This window comes from Heptranchias perlo, chromosome 10, assembly GCF_035084215.1.
Source record: "Heptranchias perlo isolate sHepPer1 chromosome 10, sHepPer1.hap1, whole genome shotgun sequence".
Taxonomy (NCBI): Eukaryota; Metazoa; Chordata; class Chondrichthyes; order Hexanchiformes; family Hexanchidae; genus Heptranchias; species Heptranchias perlo.
Window position 1 is genome coordinate 59,998,070 of NC_090334.1, and position 20,038 is coordinate 60,018,107.

Sequence of the window (20,038 nt, forward strand, 5' to 3'; positions counted from 1 at the left end):
TTGTGGCTGGAGGAGGAGTGGGAGGATCCAATTGTTGTGGTCCACGTAAGAACCAACGACATAGGTAGAACTAGGAATGAGGTTCTGCCGAGGGAGTTTGAGGAGCTAGGGTCCAAATTAAAAAGCAGAACCTCAAAAGGTAATAATCTCTGGATTATTATCTGAGCCACATGCAAATTGGCGTAGAGACAAACAGATTAGATGGTTAAATGTGTGGCTGAAAGAGTGGTGTGGGAAGCAGTGGTTTCAATTCATGGGGCACTGGCACTAGTACTGGGGAAAGAGGGAGCTGTTCTGTTGGGATGGACTCCACTTAAACCGGGTTGGGACCAGTGTCCTGGCGAATCGTATAACTAGGGAGGTAGATAGGGCTTTAAACCAATAAGAGCGGGGGTGGGTGTGGGGTTCAGGTGAAGGTAAATTTATAAGTCTAAAGAGAAACGGCAAGGCTGTCGAGCAGAGTAGCGATTTGGATAAAAACAAGCCGAGTGTGACAGGAAGGGGCAGAGAGTTTAACAAAGGTCATTAGGGCATTAGTGACTACGGTCTCTTCAGGGAAAAAAAGTGAAAAGTTAAAATTAAAGGCGCTATATCTGAATGCACAAAGCATTCGTAACAAGATAGATGAATTAATGGCACAAATAGAGTTAAATGGGTTCGATCTAGTAGTCATTACTGAGACGTGGTTGCAGGGTGACCAAGGTTGGGAACTAAATATTGCAGGGTACTTGACTTTTAGAAAACTTAGGCAAAATGGAAAAGGAGGAGGGGGAGGGGTAGCCCTGATAATAAAGGATGAGATCAAGGCAGTAGTGAGAAAGGATCTTAGCTCAGAAAATCAGGATGTAGAATCAGTATGGGTGGAGCTAAGAAATAACAAGGGACAGAAAACACTGGTGGGAGTAGTTTACAGGCCCCCTAATAATAGTTCTAGTGTTGGACAGAGTATAAATCAGGAAATTAGAGGAGCATGTAACAAGAGCAAAGCAATAATCATGGGGAATTTTAATCTTCATATAAACTGAGCAAACCAAATTGGCAAAAGTAATTTGGAGGACGAGTTCATGGAATGCACCCGAGTCAGTTTTCTAGAACAACATGTCGAGGAACCAACCAGGGAACAGGCTATTTTAGATCCAGTATTGTGTAATGAGACAGGGTTAATTAGTAATCTTATAATAAAGGATCCTCTGGGGCAGAGTGATCATAATATGATAGAATTTCATACTGAGTTTGAGAGTAATGTAGTTAAGTCCGAAACTAGGGTCTTAAACTTAAACAAAGCCAATTACATAGGTATGAGGGGGCAAGTTGGTGATGGTAGATTGGAAAATTAGATTTAAAGATATGACAGTAGATAAGCAATGGTGAACATTTAAAGAAATAATTCATAATTCTCAATGAATATACATTCCCTTGAGGAATAAAAACTCCATGGGAAAAGTGATCCAACCGTGGCTAACTAGGGAAATTAAGGATAGTATTAGATTAAAAGAAGATGCTTACAATGTTGCCAAAAAGAGTAGTAAGCCTGAGGATTGGGAGGGTTTTAGAAATCAGCAAAGGATGACCAAGAAATTGATAAAGAGGGAGAACATTGAATATGAGAGTAAACTAGCAAGAAATATAAAAACAGATTGTAAGAGCTTCTACAAGTGTGTAAAAAGGAAGAGATTAGCGAAAGTAAACGTGGGTCCCTTAGAGGCAGAGGCAGGAGAAATTATAATGGCGAATAAAGAAATGGCAGAGACTTTAAATTAATATTTTGATCTGTCTTCACAGTGGAAGACACAAAAAACATACCAGAAATAGCGGGGAACCAAGGGTCTAATGAGAGGGAGGAACTTAAAGCAATTAAGATTAATAAAGAAAAAGTACTGGAGAAATTAATGGGACTAAAAGCCGACGAAATGCCGGAACCTGATGACCTACATCCTAGAGTTTTAAAAGAGGTGGCTGCAGAGATAGAATTCCCTAGATTCTAGATTCCCCGTGGATTGGAAGGTAGCAAATATAACCCCACTATTCAAGAAAGGAGGGAGAGAGAAAACAGGGAACTATAGGCCAGTTAGCCTGACATCAGTAGTAGGGAAAATGCTAGAATCTATTATTAACAGTAACAGGGCACTTAGAAAATCATAATTTGATTAGGCAGAGTCAGCACAGTTTCATGAGAGGGCAAACATTTTTGACAAATCTATTAGAGTTTTTTGAGGGTGTAACTAGCAGGGTAGATAAAGGGGAACCAGTGGATGTAGTATATTTGGATTTTCAAAAGGCATTCGATATGGTGCCACACAAGAGGTTGTTACACAAGATTAGGGCTCATGGGATTGGGGATACCCTAGCATGGATTGAGGATTGGTTAACGGACAGAAATCAGAGAGTTGGAATAAATGGGTCATTTTCGGGTTGGCAGATCGTACCTAGTGGGGTGCCGCAAGGATCAGTGCTTGGGCCTCAGCTGTTTACAATATACATTTATGATTTAGATGAGGGGACCGAGTGTAATGTATCCAAGTTTGCTGATGATACAAAGCTAGGTGGAAAAGTGAGCTGTGAGGAAGACGCAAATAGGCTGGAAAGGGAAATGGACAGGTTAAGTGAGTGGGCGAAAAGAAGGCAGATGGAGTATAATGCGGGGAAAGGAAGAATAGAAGAGCAGAATATTTTTTAAAAGGTGAGAGACTAAGATATGTTGGTATTCGGAGGGATTTGTATGTCCTTGTACACGAATCACAGAAAGTTAACATGCAGGTACAGCAAGCAACTAGGAAGGTAAATGGTATGTTAGCCTTTATTGCAAGGGGGTTGGAGTATAACAGTAAGGAGGTCTTGCTGTAATTATATAGGGCTCTGGTGAGACCACACCTGGAGAACTGTGTACAGTTTTGGTCTCCTTACCTAAGGAAGGATATACTTGCCTTAGCGGGGGTGCAACAAAGATTCACTCGATTGATTCCAGGGATGAGAGGGTTGTCCTATGAGGAGAGATTGAGTAGAACAGGCCTATATTTTCTGGAGTTTAGAAGAATGAGAGGTGATCTCATTGAAATGTATAAAATTCTTAGATGGCTTGACAGGGTAGAGGCTAAGAAGCTGCTTCCCCCTGGCTGGAGAGTCTCAAACTAGGGGTCATAGTCTCAAGATAAGGGGTTGGTCTTATAGGACCGAGATGAGGAAAAATGTCTTCACTCAGAGGTTTGTGAATCTTTGGAATTTTCTATCCCAGAGGGCTGTGGATGCTCAGTCGTTGAGTATATTCAAGACTGAGATCGATAGATTGTTAGACACTAAGTGAATCAAGGGATATGATGATACAGCAGGAAAGTGGAGTTGACGTAGAAGATCAGCCATGATCTTATTGAATGGCGGAACAGGCTTGAGGGGCCGTATGGCCTACTCCTGCTCCAATTTCTTATGTTCTTAGAGCAGAGATGGATAAAGGGAGATTTAATAGAGGTGTTCAAAATTATGAAGGGTTTTGATAAGAGTAAATAAGGAGAAACTGTTTCCTGTGTCAGAAGGGTCGGGTAACCAGAGGACACAGATTCAAGGTAATTTGCAAAAGGACCAGAGGCATGATGAGGGGAAATTTGTTTACGCAGCGAATTGTTATGATTTGGAATGCATTGCCTGAAAGGATGGTGGAATCAGATTCAATAATAACTTTAAAAAGGGAATTGGATAAATACGTGAAGGGGAAAAGTTGCAGGGCTATGGGGAAAGAGCAGGGGAAAGGGACTAATTGGATAGCTCTTTCAAGGAGCTGGCACAGGCATGATAGGCCAAATGGCCTCCTTCTGTGCTGCAGCATTCTATGATTCTATTTTATAAAGCTTTGAAATTCTTCCTTCAGCTTTTGTTCAAATAATTTTGAGAAACAATCAAATAGATTTGTTAGAGCCTGAGAGAGAGAAAAGTAATTTATCATTTGGCTAGCTAAATGCTAATAAAGCAACCTAGGAAATTGTACATACTGTGATGCTCAATGCAGGATTTGCTTTTGGCTAACTGTGCTCTGGGCAAAAATATCATCCAAGTCTAGGTTTTGAGAGCACCCCCTGAGGCCTTCAAGTAAAAACTTTAAGGAAGGCATTAAAGGACACAAAAGACAATTTGTTGGGTAACTTTGTTCGTATTGTTGAAAAATATATAACTTTTTTGATTTTTTTATGTTAAGACCTTATTTTGGACATTAGGATGCCAAAATTTGGAGAGGGTGCAGAGGTGATTTACTAGAAAATACCAAGGATGAGGAACTTCAGTTATGTGGCGAGATTAGAGAAGCTGAGATTGTTTCTCCTTAGAGCAGAGGAGGTTAAGGGAAGATTTAATAGAGGTGTTCAAAATTATGAGGGGTTTTAGAATCATAGAATCATAGAAGTTTACAACATGGAAACAGGCCCTTCGGCCCAACATGTCCATGTCTCCCAGTTTATACCACTAAGCTAGTCCCAATTGCCTGCACTTGGCCCATATCCCTCTATACCCATCTTACCCATGTAACTGTCCAAATGCTTTTTAAAAGACAAAATTGTACCCGCCTCTACTACTGCCTCTGGCAGCTCGTTCCAGACACTCACCACCCTTTGAGCGAAAAAATTGCCCCTCTGGACCCTTTTGTATTTCTCCCTTCTCACCTTAAATCTATGCCCCCTCGTTATAGACTCCCCTACCTTTGGGAAAAGATTTTGACTATCTACCTTATCTATGCCCCTCATTATTTTATAGACTTCTATAAGATCACCCCTAAACCTCCAGGGAAAAAAGTCTCAGTCTATCCAACCTCTCCCAATAAGTCAAACCATCAAGTCCCGGTAGCATCCTAGTAAATCTTTTCTGCACTCTTTCTAGTTTAATAATATCCTTTCTATAATAGGGTGACCAGAACTGTACACAGTATTCCAAGTGTGGCCTTACTAATGTCTTGTACAACTTCAACAAGACATCCCAACTCCTGTATTCAATGTTCTGACCAATGAAACCAAGCATGCCGAATGCCTTCTTCACCACCCTATCCACCTGTGACTCCACTTTCAAGGAGCTATGAACCTGTACTCCTAGATCTCTTTGTTCTATAACTCTCCCCAACGCCCTACCATTAACGGAGTAGGTCCTGGCCCGATTCGATCTACCAAAATGCATCACCTCACATTTATCTAAATTAAACTCCATCTGCCATTCATCGGCCCACTGGCCCAATTTACTAAGATCCCGTTGCAATCCTAGATAACCTTCTTCACTGTCCACAATGCCACCAATCTTGGTGTCATCTGCAAACTTACTAACCATGCCTCCTAAATTCTTGTAAACAATTTTACAACACCAAGTTATAGTCCAACGATTTTATTTTTAATCCCGCAAGCTTTCGGGGGCTTTCCCCTTCCTAAATTCTCATCCATTTGATAGAGTAAATAAGGGGAAACTGTTTCCACTGGCAGAAGGGTCGGTAGCCAGAGGACACAGATTTAAGGTGATTGGCAAAAGGACTAGAGGGGAGATGAGGAGCCTTCTTTGTACCTAGCGATCTGGATTGCACTGCCTGAATGGGTGGGGGAAAGAGTTTCAGTAGTAACTTTCAAAAGGGAATTGGATATATATTTGAAAAGGAAAATTTTGCAGGGCTATGAGGAAAGAGCAGGGGAGTGGGATTAATTGCTTAGCTCTTTCAAACAGCTGGCACAGGCACGATGAGCCGAATGGCCTCCTTCTGTCCTGTACAATTCTATGATTAGAAGTTTTGGTTGCTGAGAAAAAAAAATGGCAGGCATAGATTTTATCAAATATCATCAACAAACCATGACTGGGCAAAATGTTGACCTGGATTTCCATTTTTAATGTTGACATAGGCAATTTCAATGCAGAATGCTGACATAAATCATGACACAGGAAATAAGGTTTGTGAACAGGATGTGTGCGCCTATGCAAGGTTTAAAAATTATACATTCACACCCACAACATATGCAAATCGTGCAGTAACCAACTGGTGCCATTTATAAAGTGAAAATAAATAATCCAACATAAAGGTCTCATAGATACAAATACAAATATAGACGTTAGTCAAGCAAAATATCTCCCCTTGTAACATGAGTATAAAAATGTGGTTCGAATCAGCCTCTTTCTTCAAATCTAACCTCTGAATCCCCTCGATGTTTTCTTAGAAGTGATTATAAATTGGGACAGCTGGAGGAAATGTGCAAATGTTAGAAAGTGGATTTGAATTGTTTTAATTGAGTATTCAAAAAAGCCTCGCAGTACCGGACAGACCTTTTTCTGGTGTACAAACACGGATGCATTCAATAAGATGTTTCTATTTGTTCAGCTGATGGCCTTTGCAAAGTTAAAATAAACACACACATGAAATGATGACTATAAACCCGCAGATTTAAATTGAATTGGAGAAATGAATAGATACAAAAATATTTGAGCATTTTTTTTTCAATAGGAAATTGATATATGACATTGTAACTCAACACCTGGGAGTTTACGGGGATTACAGCACTGGCAACTTTCCATCCGGGCCAAGTTCTGTTTCCGACTAAGGCTCAGCTCGCGCCTCATTGGTGTCCTAGCATTTGTAGTCCGCCAGCTCATCATCGCCGGACTGTTTGTGAAATGCCGAGTGTTGCAGTCGGAGCTTTGTGGTTGCTGTGCTGTTTCCAAGGGTCTTGGCAGGATGGATGATCAGGGATGTCCTCGGTGTAAAACCACGAAATACCGCAACCCCTCGCTCATACTGATGGTGAATGTGTGTGGACACACGCTGTGAGTGATGTAGTATAACCGTAGGAAATCATGGGGCGCAAAGGGGCTTTTAGAACGGAAGCTTGGTGTGTTTTCTGAAAAAGAAAATTAAGTCTAAACAGTTTGATGGAGTATTTCTGAATGTCGCCCATAACCTTTTCTTCCCCCTTTCTTTGCTGGAGGTTTGGAGAACATATTGAGTGTGGCTGCCAAGAACTTGAATTAACACAAGTAGAAAATGACAATCGAATCCGATCTACACACAATTAAAGAAATGTAAAGAAAACATGGAATTGTGACATAAAACCTGGAGATGCACAGTAATACCGTTAGCGTTTCAAAAAGAACAGTTAGCCCCTCTCCTCATTTCACCTGTTGGAGAATTAATTGTGAGTTTTCAGAATTTCAGGTTTATTGGTTTTTGGATTTAAATGACCATTCTGAAGCCGCTCATACAAACACAGTATTTCTCTTTACGGACACTTATCTATCTGCTGTGCATTGCCAGCATTTTCTGCTTCATATTTTATACTGGAGCTGTTCAGTTTGAATTCTGGGAAAGCAGCAAGTTACTTGAGTTTACATTATTAAATTATGTTCTCTTCTGGTGGCTGACTCTAGAACCATGGACATACTGGGTCTCTGATTTTGTTGTGTGGTTAATGAGAGTCGAATTTAGTAATACAAAGTGGGGGAACTAGTTTGCAGATGCATTTAGTTCAGATTCCAGGAGACTGGCAAGTTCTTTCTTTAAAAAGTGCCAGTATAAAAATGGCTGAATTCTTGTAAGTGACCACTAATTGAAACAAGTTAGGATGATAGTCTTAATTAGGGTTTGCAGAAGGCATAAGTCTTCTGTATAAAGTTGTCTGCAAGTATGGTTGATGCAGGAAATCAAAATGTTACACCAGCATGCCATGCTGAAGTTTTTGTAAAAGCAGTGATGAGAGCATTTCATTCTGCATCTGCCTGTGTGAAGCATTAAAAAAAAACTATCCCCTAAGTAATTAAAACATTTTTAGGCTGCAGTTCCTTATAAATGTGCTAATTTAACCAAAATGCTAATAGAATAATAGAAGCAACAATTATTGTCTGTACAATGTTCATGTGAGTTGGTTGTCTAGTCTAATATTTAATTTTAGACTTGATGGATTATGGGAACTAAATTTGTAATTGTATTTTGTTGTGGATCAGTGCTTTAATAATCTAGGTATTTTACATTTCCTGGTTTCAGTAAATGATAACTTTTGATATATGTTAAGATAATTTTAGTTCTCATAAAAAAAAGACTAGCAATTATTTGGGGAATTTCACTACCTCAGGATGTCTCGAAGTGCTTTACAATCAGTGAAGTACTTTTGAAGTGTAGTCACTGCTGTAATGTAGGAAACACGGCAGCCATTTTGCACACAGCAAGTTCCCGCAAACAGCAAGGTGATAATGACCAGATAATGATCACGAATTTGATTGAGTTTTTTGAAGAGGTAACCAAGAAGATAGTTGAGGGCTGTGCAGTAGACGTGGTCTACATGGACTTCAGCAAAGCCTTTGACAAGGTACCGCATGGTAGGTCGTTACATAAGGTTAAATCTCACGGGATCCAAGGTGAGGTAGCCAATTGGATACAAAATTGGCTTGATGACAGAAGACAGAGGGTGGTTGTAGAGGGTTGTTTTTCAAACTGGAGGCCTGTGTCCAGCGGTGTGCCTCAGGGATCGGTGCTGGGTCTGCTGTTATTTGTTATTTATATTAATGATTTGGATGAGAATTTAGGAGGCATGGTTAGTAAGTTTGCAGATGACACCAAGGTTGGTGGCATTGTGGACAGTGAAGAAGGTTATCTAGGATTGCAACGGGATCTTGATAAATTGGGCCAGTGGGCCGATGAATGGCAGATGGAGTTTAATTTAGATAAATGTGAGGTGATGCATTTTGGTAGATCGAATCGGGCCAGGACCTACTCCGTTAATGGTAGGGCGTTGGGGAGAGTTATAGAACAAAGAGATTAGGAGTACAGGTTCATAGCTCCTTGAAGGTGGAGTTACAGGTGGATAGGGTGGTGAAGAAGGCATTCAGCATGCTTGGTTTCATTGGTCAGAACATTGAATACAGGAGTTGGGATGTCTTGTTGAAGTTGTACAAGACATTAGTAAGGCCACACTTGGAATACTGTGTACAGTTCTGGTCACCCTATTATAGAAAGGATATTATTAAACTAGAAAGAGTGCAGAAAAGATTTACTAGGATGCTACCGGGACTTGATGGTTTGACTTATAGGGTGAGGTTAGATAGACTGGGACTTTTTTCCCTGGAGAGTAGGAGGTTAAGGGGTGATCTTATAGAAGTCTATAAAATAATGAGGGGCATAGATAAGGTAGATAGTCAAAATCTTTTCCCAAAGGTAGGGGAGTCTATAACGAGGGGGCATAGATATAAGGTGAGAGGGGAGAGATACAAAAGGGTCCAGAGGGGCAATTTTTTAACTCAAAGGGTGGTGAGTGTCTGGAACGAGCTGCCAGAGGCAGTAGTAGAGGCGGGTACAATTTTGTCTTTTAAAAAGCATTTGGACAGTTACATGGGTAAGATGGGTATAGAGGGATATGGGCCAAGTGCAGACAATTGGGACTAGCTTAGTGGTATAAACTGGGCGACATGGACATGTTGGACCGAAGGGCCTGTTTCCATGTTGTAATTTCTATGATTCTATAATCTGTTTTAGTGATGTCGGTTGAGGGATAAATATTGGTCAGGACACCAGGGATAACTCCCCCCCCCCCCCCCCCCCCCCCTATTCGTGTTCAAAATAGTGCCATGGGATCTTTTACGTCCACCTGAGAGAGCAGAAAGGGCCTCGCTTTAACCTCTCATCTGACAGACGGCACCTCTTTGATAGTGCAGCACACCCTCAGAACTGCATTGGAGTATCAGCCTGGATTATGTGCTCGAGTCTCTGAAGTGGGACTTGAACCCACGATCTCCTGACTCAGAGGCAAGAGTGCTACCAACTGAGCCACAGCTGATACTTATATATAACATCTCCTGAACCCTTCATATGAGACCTTTTCTCATTCCAAGATTTTTCAGTTCTTCTACAACAGTTATATTGATGTGGAGATGGGGCAGACAAATGTAAGGAATCTTACAACACCAGGTTATAGTCCAACAAATTTATTTTAAAATCACAAGCTTTCGGAGATTATCCCCTTCGTCAGATGAATGAGTGAAAAGGTTCTCAAATCGCATATCTTATACTATGTTGGGACAGCATCACACCAATCAAAAGGTGTCATTGTTATTCAAACAGGCCAGTCACGGAGAACAGCACGTCCCAGTACACTGGATATACATTGTGTCGATTACACAGGCAGGCAGAAAGAAACTCAAAATGGCAGAGAGAGAGAGAGAGAGAGAGAGAATATTAAAAAACATATAATTTTTTCCCCCTTTTTGCTGGTGGGGTTACGTGTAGCGTGACATGAACCCAAGATCCCGGTTGAGGCCGTCCTCATGGGTGCGGAACTTGGCTATCAACTTCTGCTCGACGATTTTGCGTTGTCGTGTGTCTCGAAGGCCGCCTTGGAGAACGCTTACCCGAAGATCGGTGGCTGAATGTCCTTGACTGCTAAAGTGTTCCCCGACTGGGAGGGAACCCTCCTGTCTGGCGATTGTTGCGCGGTGTCCGTTCATCCGTTGTCGCAGTGTCTGCATGGTCTCGCCAATGTACCATGCTCCGGGGCATCCTTTCCTGCAACGAATGAGGTAGACAACGTTGGCTGAGTCACAGGAGTATGAACCATGTACCTGGTGGGTGGTGTCCTCTCGTGTGATGGTGGTATCCGTGTCGATGATCTGGCATGTCTTGCAGAGGTTGCCGTGGCAGGGTTGTGTGGTGTCGTGGACGCTGTTCTCCTGAAAACTGGGTAACTTGCTGCGAACGATGGTCTGTTTGAGGTTGGGTGGCTGTTTAAAGGCGAGCAGTGGAGGCGTGGGGATGGCCTTAGCGAGGTGTTCGTCGTCATCGATGACATGTTGAAGGCTGCGGAGAACATGGTGTAGTTTCTCCGCTCCAGGGAAGTACTGGACGACGAAGGACTACAGATCAAGAACCCACTCAAGTCCACATACAACTCAGATTACGCTGAGAGACTCTGCCGTCGTACTTCTCGCACACTCCGCAACCATCTCGTACACCAACTCTACAGCAGACGCCGCAACCTCGAAACCAAGATAGAGTCCATACTCTCAACCTGTACTCAGGACACAGCAGACCAGCTACGATATACCGCCAAACAGACGAGGCAACGGAACTACACTGCCTACATGAAAACCAAGAGCAGGAAGCTTGAGAAACTCGGCATCACCACCAGCATCAACCAAGCCTCCCCCGTACCACGGTTACAACCACAAGGAAGTCTATCATCAATTTGTCCGACCACACCCTGAAACCAGACGAAATCGAGGTTCTCAGCCGAGGGCTCAATTTCTGCCCCACCACCAAAATGGACCGCATCGGTCTCGCGGCGGACACAGAGGAATTCATCAGGAGAATGAGGCTCCGGGAATTCTACCACAAACCCCAAGATTTCAACAGCGAACCCAATGAGACAATCAATGATCCAGAACAGCAGACAGAGGGATCCGCGGTACAACAACCGAAGAGGAAAGAGTCAAACTGGACTCCTCCGGAGGGTCGCTACCCTCAGCTTGACATGTATGCCCAAGCTGTCAGGAAATGCGTCAATGCCAGATTAATCAGGCGCACTCAGAAGACAGTCCAGAATGTCACCCGAGCACAACGCAATGCCATCAACGCTCTCAAGACCAACCGAAACATCGTCATCAAACCAGCGGACAAAGGAGGAGCCATTGTCATACAGAACAGAACGGACTATTGCAAAGAAGCATACCGACAACTGGACAACCAGGAACACTACAGACGGTTACCCGCAGATCCGACCAAAGAACACACCCACCAGCTCAACAAACTGATCAAGACCTTCGATCCAGACCTTCAAAGCATCCTACGCACTCTCATCCCACGTACTCCCCGCGTGGGAGACTTCTACTGCCTCCCAAAGATACACAAAGCCAACACACCCGGACGTCCTATCGTATCAGGCAACGGAACCCTGTGTGAGAACCTCTGGATACGTCGAGGGCATCCTGAAACCCATCGTACAGGGAACCCCCAGCTTCTGTCGCGACACGACAGACTTCCTACAAAAACTCAGCACCCACAGACCAGTTGAACCAGGAACACTTCTCACCACGATGGATGTCTCGGCACTCTACACCAGTATCCCCCACGATGACGGCATCGCTGCAACAGCCTCAGTACTCAACACCAACAACAGCCAATCTCCAGACGCCATCCTACAACTCATCCGCTTCATCCTGGATCACAATGTCTTCACCTTCGATAACCAGTTCTTTACCCAAACACACGGAACAGCCATGGGGACCAAATTCGCACCCCAATACGCCAACATTTTCATGCACAAGTTCGAGCACGACTTCTTCACTGCACAGGACCTCCAACCAACGCTATACACCAGATACATCGACGACATTTTCTTCCTATGGACCCACGGCGAAGAATCACTGAAGAGACTACACGATAACATCAACAAGTTCCATCCCACCATCAAACTCACCATGGACTACTCCTCAGAATCGGTTTCTTTCTTGGACACACAAATCTCCATCAAAGACGAGCACCTCAGCACCTCACTCTACCGCAAGCCCACGGACAACCTCACGATGCTCCACTTTTCCAGCTTCCACCCCAACCACGTCAAAGAGGCCATCCCCTATGGACAGGCCCTACGAATACACAGGATCTGCTCAGACGAGGAGGAACGCGAATGGACACCTACAGACGCTGAAAGACGCCCTCGTAAGAACGGGATATGACGCTCGACTTGTCGATCGACAGTTCCGACGGGCCACAGCGAAGAATCGCATAGACCTCCTCAGAAGACAAACACGGGACGCAACCAACAGAGTACCCTTCGTCGTCCAGTACTTCCCTGGAGCGGAGAAACTACACCATGTTCTCCGCAGCCTTCAACATGTCATCGATGACGCCGAACACCTCGCTAAGGCCACCCCCACGCCTCCACTGCTCGCCTTTAAACAGCCACCCAACCTCAAACAGACCATCGTTCGCAGCAAGTTACCCAGTTTTCAGGAGAACAGCGTCCACGACACCACACAACCCTGCCACGGCAACCTCTGCAAGACATGCCAGATCATCGACACGGATACCACCATCACACGAGAGGACACCACCCACCAGGTACATGGTTCATACTCCTGTGACTCGGCCAACGTTGTCTACCTCATACGTTGCAGGAAAGGATGCCCCGGAGCATGGTACATTGGCGAGACCATGCAGACACTGCGACAACGGATGAACGGACACCGCGCAACAATTGCCAGACAGGAGGGTTCCCTCCCAGTCGGGGAACACTTTAGCAGTCAAGGACATTCAGCCACCGATCTTCGGGTAAGCGTTCTCCAAGGCGGCCTTCGAGACACACGACAACGCAAAATCGTCGAGCAGAAGTTGATAGCCAAGTTCCGCACCCATGAGGACGGCCTCAACCGGGATCTTGGGTTCATGTCACGCTACACGTAACCCCACCAGCAAAAAGGGGGAAAAAATTATATGTTTTTTAATATTCTCTCTCTCTCTCTGCCATTTTGAGTTTCTTTCTGCCTGCCTGTGTAATCGACACAATGTATATCCAGTGTACTGGGACGTGCTGTTCTCCGTGACTGGCCTGTTTGAATAACAATGACACCTTTTGATTGGTGTGATGCTGTCCCAACATAGTATAAGATATGCGATTTGAGAACCTTTTCACTCATTCATCTGACGAAGGGGATAATCTCCGAAAGCTTGTGATTTTAAAATAAATTTGTTGGACTATAACCTGGTGGTGTAAGATTCCTAATAGTTACATTGACACTGCATTTTATTTTCCATCTCTTCTGCTGAATGCTGCACAGTCGACTCACAATCCAGAGCTGCTTAATTCAGACAATCTGATAATTCACTTTTTTTCATACTAAATTCCCTCATTGCTGTATTATCTCTAGCCCTAGTACTTCAGTTCAGAATGGCAGTGGACAAACTAACAGGAGGAGGAGGCTCCATGAACATCTCCATCCTCAAGCATGGCAGAGCCCAGCTGAGTGCAAGAGAAGAGGGTGAAGTGTTGGCAAGCATCTTCAGCCAAATGTGCCTGGGTTCCTACCATCGTAGACACCAGTGTCCACCCAGTTTGGTTCATTTCACATGACATTTTAAATGGCTGCGTGTATTGGACATAGCAAAGGTTACGGGTCCTGACAGCATCCTAGTTGTAATGCTGAAGATCTGTTCCAGTGCAACTATGATACTGGCATTTGCTCGATAAAGTGGAAGATTGCCCAGGTATATCCTAACCACAAAGAAAAAGGAAAAAATCTAAAACTGCCAATTACCCCCTTTACCCAATCATCAGGAAAAGTGATGGAAGCAGTCATCAATAGTGCCATCAAGTGACATCTACTCACCAATAACCTACTTACTGATGTAGAGTTTGGGTTTTGTGGAACCAAATGACTCCTGACTTCATCTCATTCTTGATCCAGATGTGGACACAAGAGCTGGATGCCTTAGGAGAGACGAGAATATCTGCATTTGACATAAAGGCAGCATTTAATTGAGTATAGCACCAAGCATCTCTAGCAAAACTGAGGTCATTGGGCGTCGTAGGGAAGACTTCAGTGGCTGGAGTCATATCTGATGCAAGGAAGATGGCTGTTATTGCTGGAGGACAATAATCGCAGCCCCAGAATGTTGCTGCTGGAGTTCCTCGTGGAAGTGTCCTTGGCTCAACCATCTTTAGCTGCTTCATCAATGATCTTCCCTCCATTATAGTTCCACAGTGTTCAGGTCCATTCATAACTCATTTAGATCATGAAGCAGCCCATGCTAGTCTACAGCAGGACTTGGACAACATTCAAACTTGAGCCAACAAGTGGCTAGTAACATTTGCACCACATGAGTGCCAGGTAATGACTATCTTAAAGAGCCACCTCCCCTGACCTTCAACGGCACTATTGTTGCCAAGTCCTGCATCATCAACTTCTTGGGAATAAACATTAAACTGCACTAGCCGTATCCACAACATAGCTACAGGACCAGGGCAGAAGTTGGATACTCTGTAACAAGTGGCTCACTTCCAAACCCCTCAAAGCCTCTCCATTATCTACAAGACAAGAGTATGGTGGAATACTGACCATTTGCCTGGATGAGTGTAGCCGCAACAAATTTCAAGAAGTTAGATACCCTCCAGGATAGAGCGGCTCACTTGATCGGTACCTCTGTCACTGGACTCAATATCCACCACCATCACCAGTGCACTGTGGCTGCAGTATGTTTGATGTATAGGATGGACTGCAGCAACTCATCAGAGTAATTTCAACAACACTTCCCTCTCCTGCAACCTCTACCAGTGAGAAGGGCAAGAGTAGCAATGTTATGAGAATACCATCATCTCCAAGTCACACCCCATCCTGACTTAGACAATATATTACTTCCTTTGTCGTCGCTGGGCCAGAATCCTGGAATTCTCCACGTACACCACTGTGAGAGCACCTTCAGCACAAGGGCAGCAGCGGTTCAAGGAGAAGACCCACCGTCACCTTCTCAGGGCAACTTGGGATGGGCAGTAAATGTGGCCTTGTTACCCACACCCTGAGAACAGGTTTTTAAAAATTATATTGTGTAATTCGTGATTAGATAATTCAGTTTTTTAAGTGCAAAAACAACTTCAAATTATCATGGTGATGTAAAATGTCATGGGTGATAACCATTTGCTATCTTGCTTAAATAAATATTCTTCATATGTGCCCTTGAACAGTGAATTTTGGTGTACCTTTTGGTCATAGGAACATCATGGCTTACTTAGCCCAATCCTGTTCCTCCCTTTCTCTTGCACACTGAGTTCCTAACACAGATGACTAAACCAGGATTAGGATTACTGCTTGATGTATTGATTTTTTTTTCCTGTCTCTCCTTACATTGTAGGGGTCAATGTTGCTCCTGCTGAGATTGGCTTACTCAGCATAGATCAGTGATCAAAACTGAGTCTTTCCTGGTTTGAGTATCTCAGTACAGCATCACGGTGCATTTACCGATTTGAGCTATTGGGAAGCCTTATGTTGAAACATCTTGTCAGTGCATACTGTTTAGGAATCTTTGTGTATTGGGGGTAAGCAGACTTGAGGATGAAGTGTTTTGCAGGAGGCACATCCTACCTAAATTGAATGATGGAATGTTACAGCACAGAAACAGACCATTCAGCCCATCAATTTTGTGCTGGCATTTTTCTTGATGTGAATTGTCCAATTTAATCCCAATCTCCTGCTTGCTCTCCACAGCCTCTAATATTCCCTTTTCCCCAAGCAACTATTTTAATTCCCTTCTAAAAGTATTTATGGAAGATTTGTGGCAGAGCATTCCATGTTCTAAGCACCCTCAAAAATTTTTTTTTTTCTAAACCCCCCCCACCACCCTTCCCCAAATCTGTTTTTGTGATTGTCTTAAATTTGTGCACTCATTACTGTCTCCAGTGAAAACAATCTTATCACTATTTACCCCATCGTAACCCTGCTTTATCTTGACCTCTATCAGGTGACCCCTCAACCTTCTCAGCTCCAGTTTAAAAAAAACCCTAATTTCTCAAATCTCTCGTCCTAACTAAACCCTTCCTCTTTGGTAATATCCTAGTCAACCTATGCTGCACCTTTTCCATTGCTTTTATATCCTTCCAATCATGGGGTGTACAAAACTGTACATGATACTCAAGGGTTGTGAGGCTATAGAATATACTTTCAGGGTTAGTGGTTGAAGCAGAAATGGTCAACATTCAAGATTAGATTGGATAAGTGGATGAAAGAAAAAGGATTGCAGTGACAACCCTCCGAGACTTCTGTATCCTCCAATTTTGGCCACTTGCTCATCTGCATATGTTAATCGTTCCACCATTGGCGTCCGTGCCTTCAGCTGCCTAGGCCCTAAACTCTGGAATTCCATCCCTAAACCTCTCCACCTCTCTACCTCTCTCTCCTCCTTTTAAGACACTCCTTAAAACCTATCTCTGACCAAGCTGTCCTAATATCTCACCATGTGGCTCAGTGTCAAATTTTGTCTGATAATGCTCCTGTGAAGCATCTTGAGACGTTTTACTATGTTAAAGGCGCTATATAAATGGAAGTTGTTGTTGTTATGAGGAAATACAAATACTAAGAAAGTCTTGGTAAAATTTGGGGAGTTTTCATTAACCAAAAAGATAAAAGGGTAATTTGATAGAGGTGTTTAAAATTATGATGGGATGGGACAGGGTAGATAGAAACAGATTCTTTCCAGTCATTGAGTGGTCTAGAAAGAGTGAACATAGATATAAAATTAAATATAACAGATTTAGGACAGAAAGCAGAAGAAACTGTTTAGGATTGTGAGGTTGTTAGTGATGAAGCATGGACCATGTCAACGTCTAAGAATAGGTTACATAGGTGGTTGAAGGAAAGGTGATATGGGAGCAGGGCAGACACATGGGATTAGGATTGCTGCTCGAGTGTTGTAATTTCCATGTAATTGACATTGGATTACTGCTAGTTCCCTGCTTTTTCCACTCCACCTTTGGTGGGCAGTTCTTTCAGTTGTTGTGCCCCATCTCTGAAATTCTCTGCCAAAATCGATTTGTCTGGCCACATCCCTCTTTGGTCTTTACCCTCAGTTTGTTTCTTTTTCTTCCCTTTTTTTGTTTTGTTAAGTGCTCTTATAATAAAAATTAAAACATTTTAATGCTACTGGAACCACATCACTGAGCTACGATAGAATAAAAACTGAACCACTCTGTATATGGTTCCCATAATGGTTGGTTGAGTACAAAATCAATGAGTTATTGTTCAGTTTTTTTGAATGCATTGTAATCTTTTTATTCTTCACAGTCCCAATACAATTATCTGCTCTCTTTTTGAGGTTAAAGCTTATGCAAAATCTAGAAAAAGAATTGAAAATTGAAACTCAAATAATAAATAGTTTATTTTAAACTATTGCAGTGGGAACCTAATTAGACAAGTTCATTTGTTTGAAGATGTGCTAAGCTTTATTTTAGCATCTCTTACACCAAAGAATTTGAGCCCAATCAGGAGAGGTCGTCCCTGGATTCCATGATTAGGTTAACTTTCTATAGCTTTAACATTTCCAAGAAGTACAGTTCATTTCAGCTCAACAAATTACTATGCCAGAACATAAGAAATAGGAGCAGGAATAGGTCATACGGCCCCTCGAGCCTGCTCCGCCATTCAATAAGATCATGGATGATCTTTGACCTCAACTCCACTTTCCCACCTGATCCTCATATCCCTTGATTCCCTCGAGTCCAAAAATCTATCGATCATAGTCTTGAATATACTCAACGACTGAGCATCCACAGCCCTCTGGGGTACAGAATTCCAAAGATTGACAACCCTCTGAGTGAAGAAATTTCTCCTTGTCTCAGTCCTAAATGGCTGACCCCTTATCCTGAGACTATGTCCTCTACTTCTAGACTCTCCAGCTGGGGAAACTGCCTCTCAGCATCTACCCTGTTAAGCCCTCCAGGTGTGGTCTCACCAAAGCCTGTACAATTGCAGCAAGACTTCCTTACTCTTGTACTCCAACCACCTTGCAATAAAGGCCAAAATACCATTTGCCTTCCTAATTGCTTGCTGTACCTGCATGTTAACTTTGTGATTCGTGTACAAGGGTACCCAAATCTCTCTCAACACCGTTTAAAAAAAAAAAAAAAATTCTATTTTTCTATTCTTACCAAAGTGAATAACCTCATATTTCCCCACATTATACTCCACATCTGCCACATTCTTGCCCACACACTTAACCTGTCTATATCTCTGCAGATTCTTTGTGTTCTCACAGCTTACTTTCCCACCTAACTTTATATAGTCAGCAAACTTGGATACATTACACTTGGTCCCTTCATCTAAGTCATTAATATAGATTGCAGCCCAAGCACTGATCCTTGCGGTACTCCATTAGTTACAGCCTGCCAACCTGAAAATGACCCATTTATTCCTACTTTCTGTTTTCTGTCTATTAACCAATCCTTGATCCATGCTAATATATTACCCCCAACCCCATGAGCCCTTATCTTGTATAACAACCTTTTGTGTGGCACCTTATCAAAAGCTTTTTGAAAATCCAAATATACTATATTCACTGATTTCCCCATTATTTACGCTGCTAGTTATATCCTCAAAAAAAAACTCCAGTAGATTTGTCAAACACGATTTCCCTTTAATAAAACCATGTTGACTTTGCCTAATCATATTATGATTTTCTAAGTGTCCTGTTAGCATGTCCTTAATAATGGATTCCAATATTTTCCCAACCACTGATGTCAGGCTAACTGGCCTATTTTCCCTCTTCCCTCCTTTCTTGAATAGCAGTGCTACATTTGCTACCTTCCAATCCACTGGGATCGTTCTAGAATCTAGGGAATTTTGGAAGATCACAACCAATGCATCCACTATTTCTGCAGCCACCTCTTTTAGAACCCTAGGCTGTAGGCCATCAGGCCCAGGGGATTTGTCGACTTTTAGTCCCATCAACTTCTCCAGTACTTTCCCTTTACTAATGTTAATTACTTGAAGTTCCTCACTCTTGTTAGATTGGTTCCCCATTATTTCTGGTATGTTTTTTGTGTCCTCTACTGTGAAGGCAGATACAAAATATTTGTTTAACGTCTCTACCATTTCCTTATTCCCCATTATAATTTCTCCTGCCTCAGCCTCTAAGGGACCCACGTTTACTTTCGCTACTCTGTTCCTTCTTACATGTTTGTAAAAGCACTTACAATCTGTTTTTATATTTCTTGCTAGTTTACTCTCATATTCTATTTTCTCCCTCTTTATTAATTTTTTGCTCATCCTTTGCAGGTTTCTAAAACTCTCCCAATCCTCAGGATTACTACTGTTCTTGGCAACATTATAAGCCTCTTTTAATCTAATACTATACTTAACTTCTTTCGTTAGCCATGGATGGATAATTTTTCCAGTGGAGCTTTTATTCCTCAATGGAATGTATATTCATTGAGAATTATGAAATATTTCTTTAAATGTTCTTCATTGCTTATCTACCATCATATCTTTTAATCTAATTTCCCAATCAACTTTAACCAACATGCTCCTCATACCTATGTAATTGGCTTTGTTTAAGTTTAAGACTCTAGCT

The 20,038-nt window shown here is 42.6% G+C and overlaps 1 protein-coding gene and 1 long non-coding RNA gene across 2 annotated transcripts in view; both read left to right on the forward strand.

The window, feature by feature from the left end:
- Positions 1–6,616: 6,616 nt before the first annotated feature.
- Positions 6,617–20,038, forward strand: part of mnat1 (MNAT1 component of CDK activating kinase) — a 149,725-nt gene continuing 136,303 nt past the window's right edge. The window contains exon 1 of the mRNA XM_067991906.1: positions 6,617–6,768. Within this exon, the coding sequence (XP_067848007.1) occupies positions 6,680–6,768 (89 nt within the window). The 5' untranslated portion in view covers positions 6,617–6,679. The remainder of the gene's footprint in view (positions 6,769–20,038) is intronic.
- LOC137326620 (uncharacterized) lies at positions 6,780–15,659 on the forward strand. The gene is made up of 2 exons (XR_010964235.1): positions 6,780–7,136; positions 13,852–15,659. It is a non-coding gene; the product is annotated as an uncharacterized lncRNA (long non-coding RNA).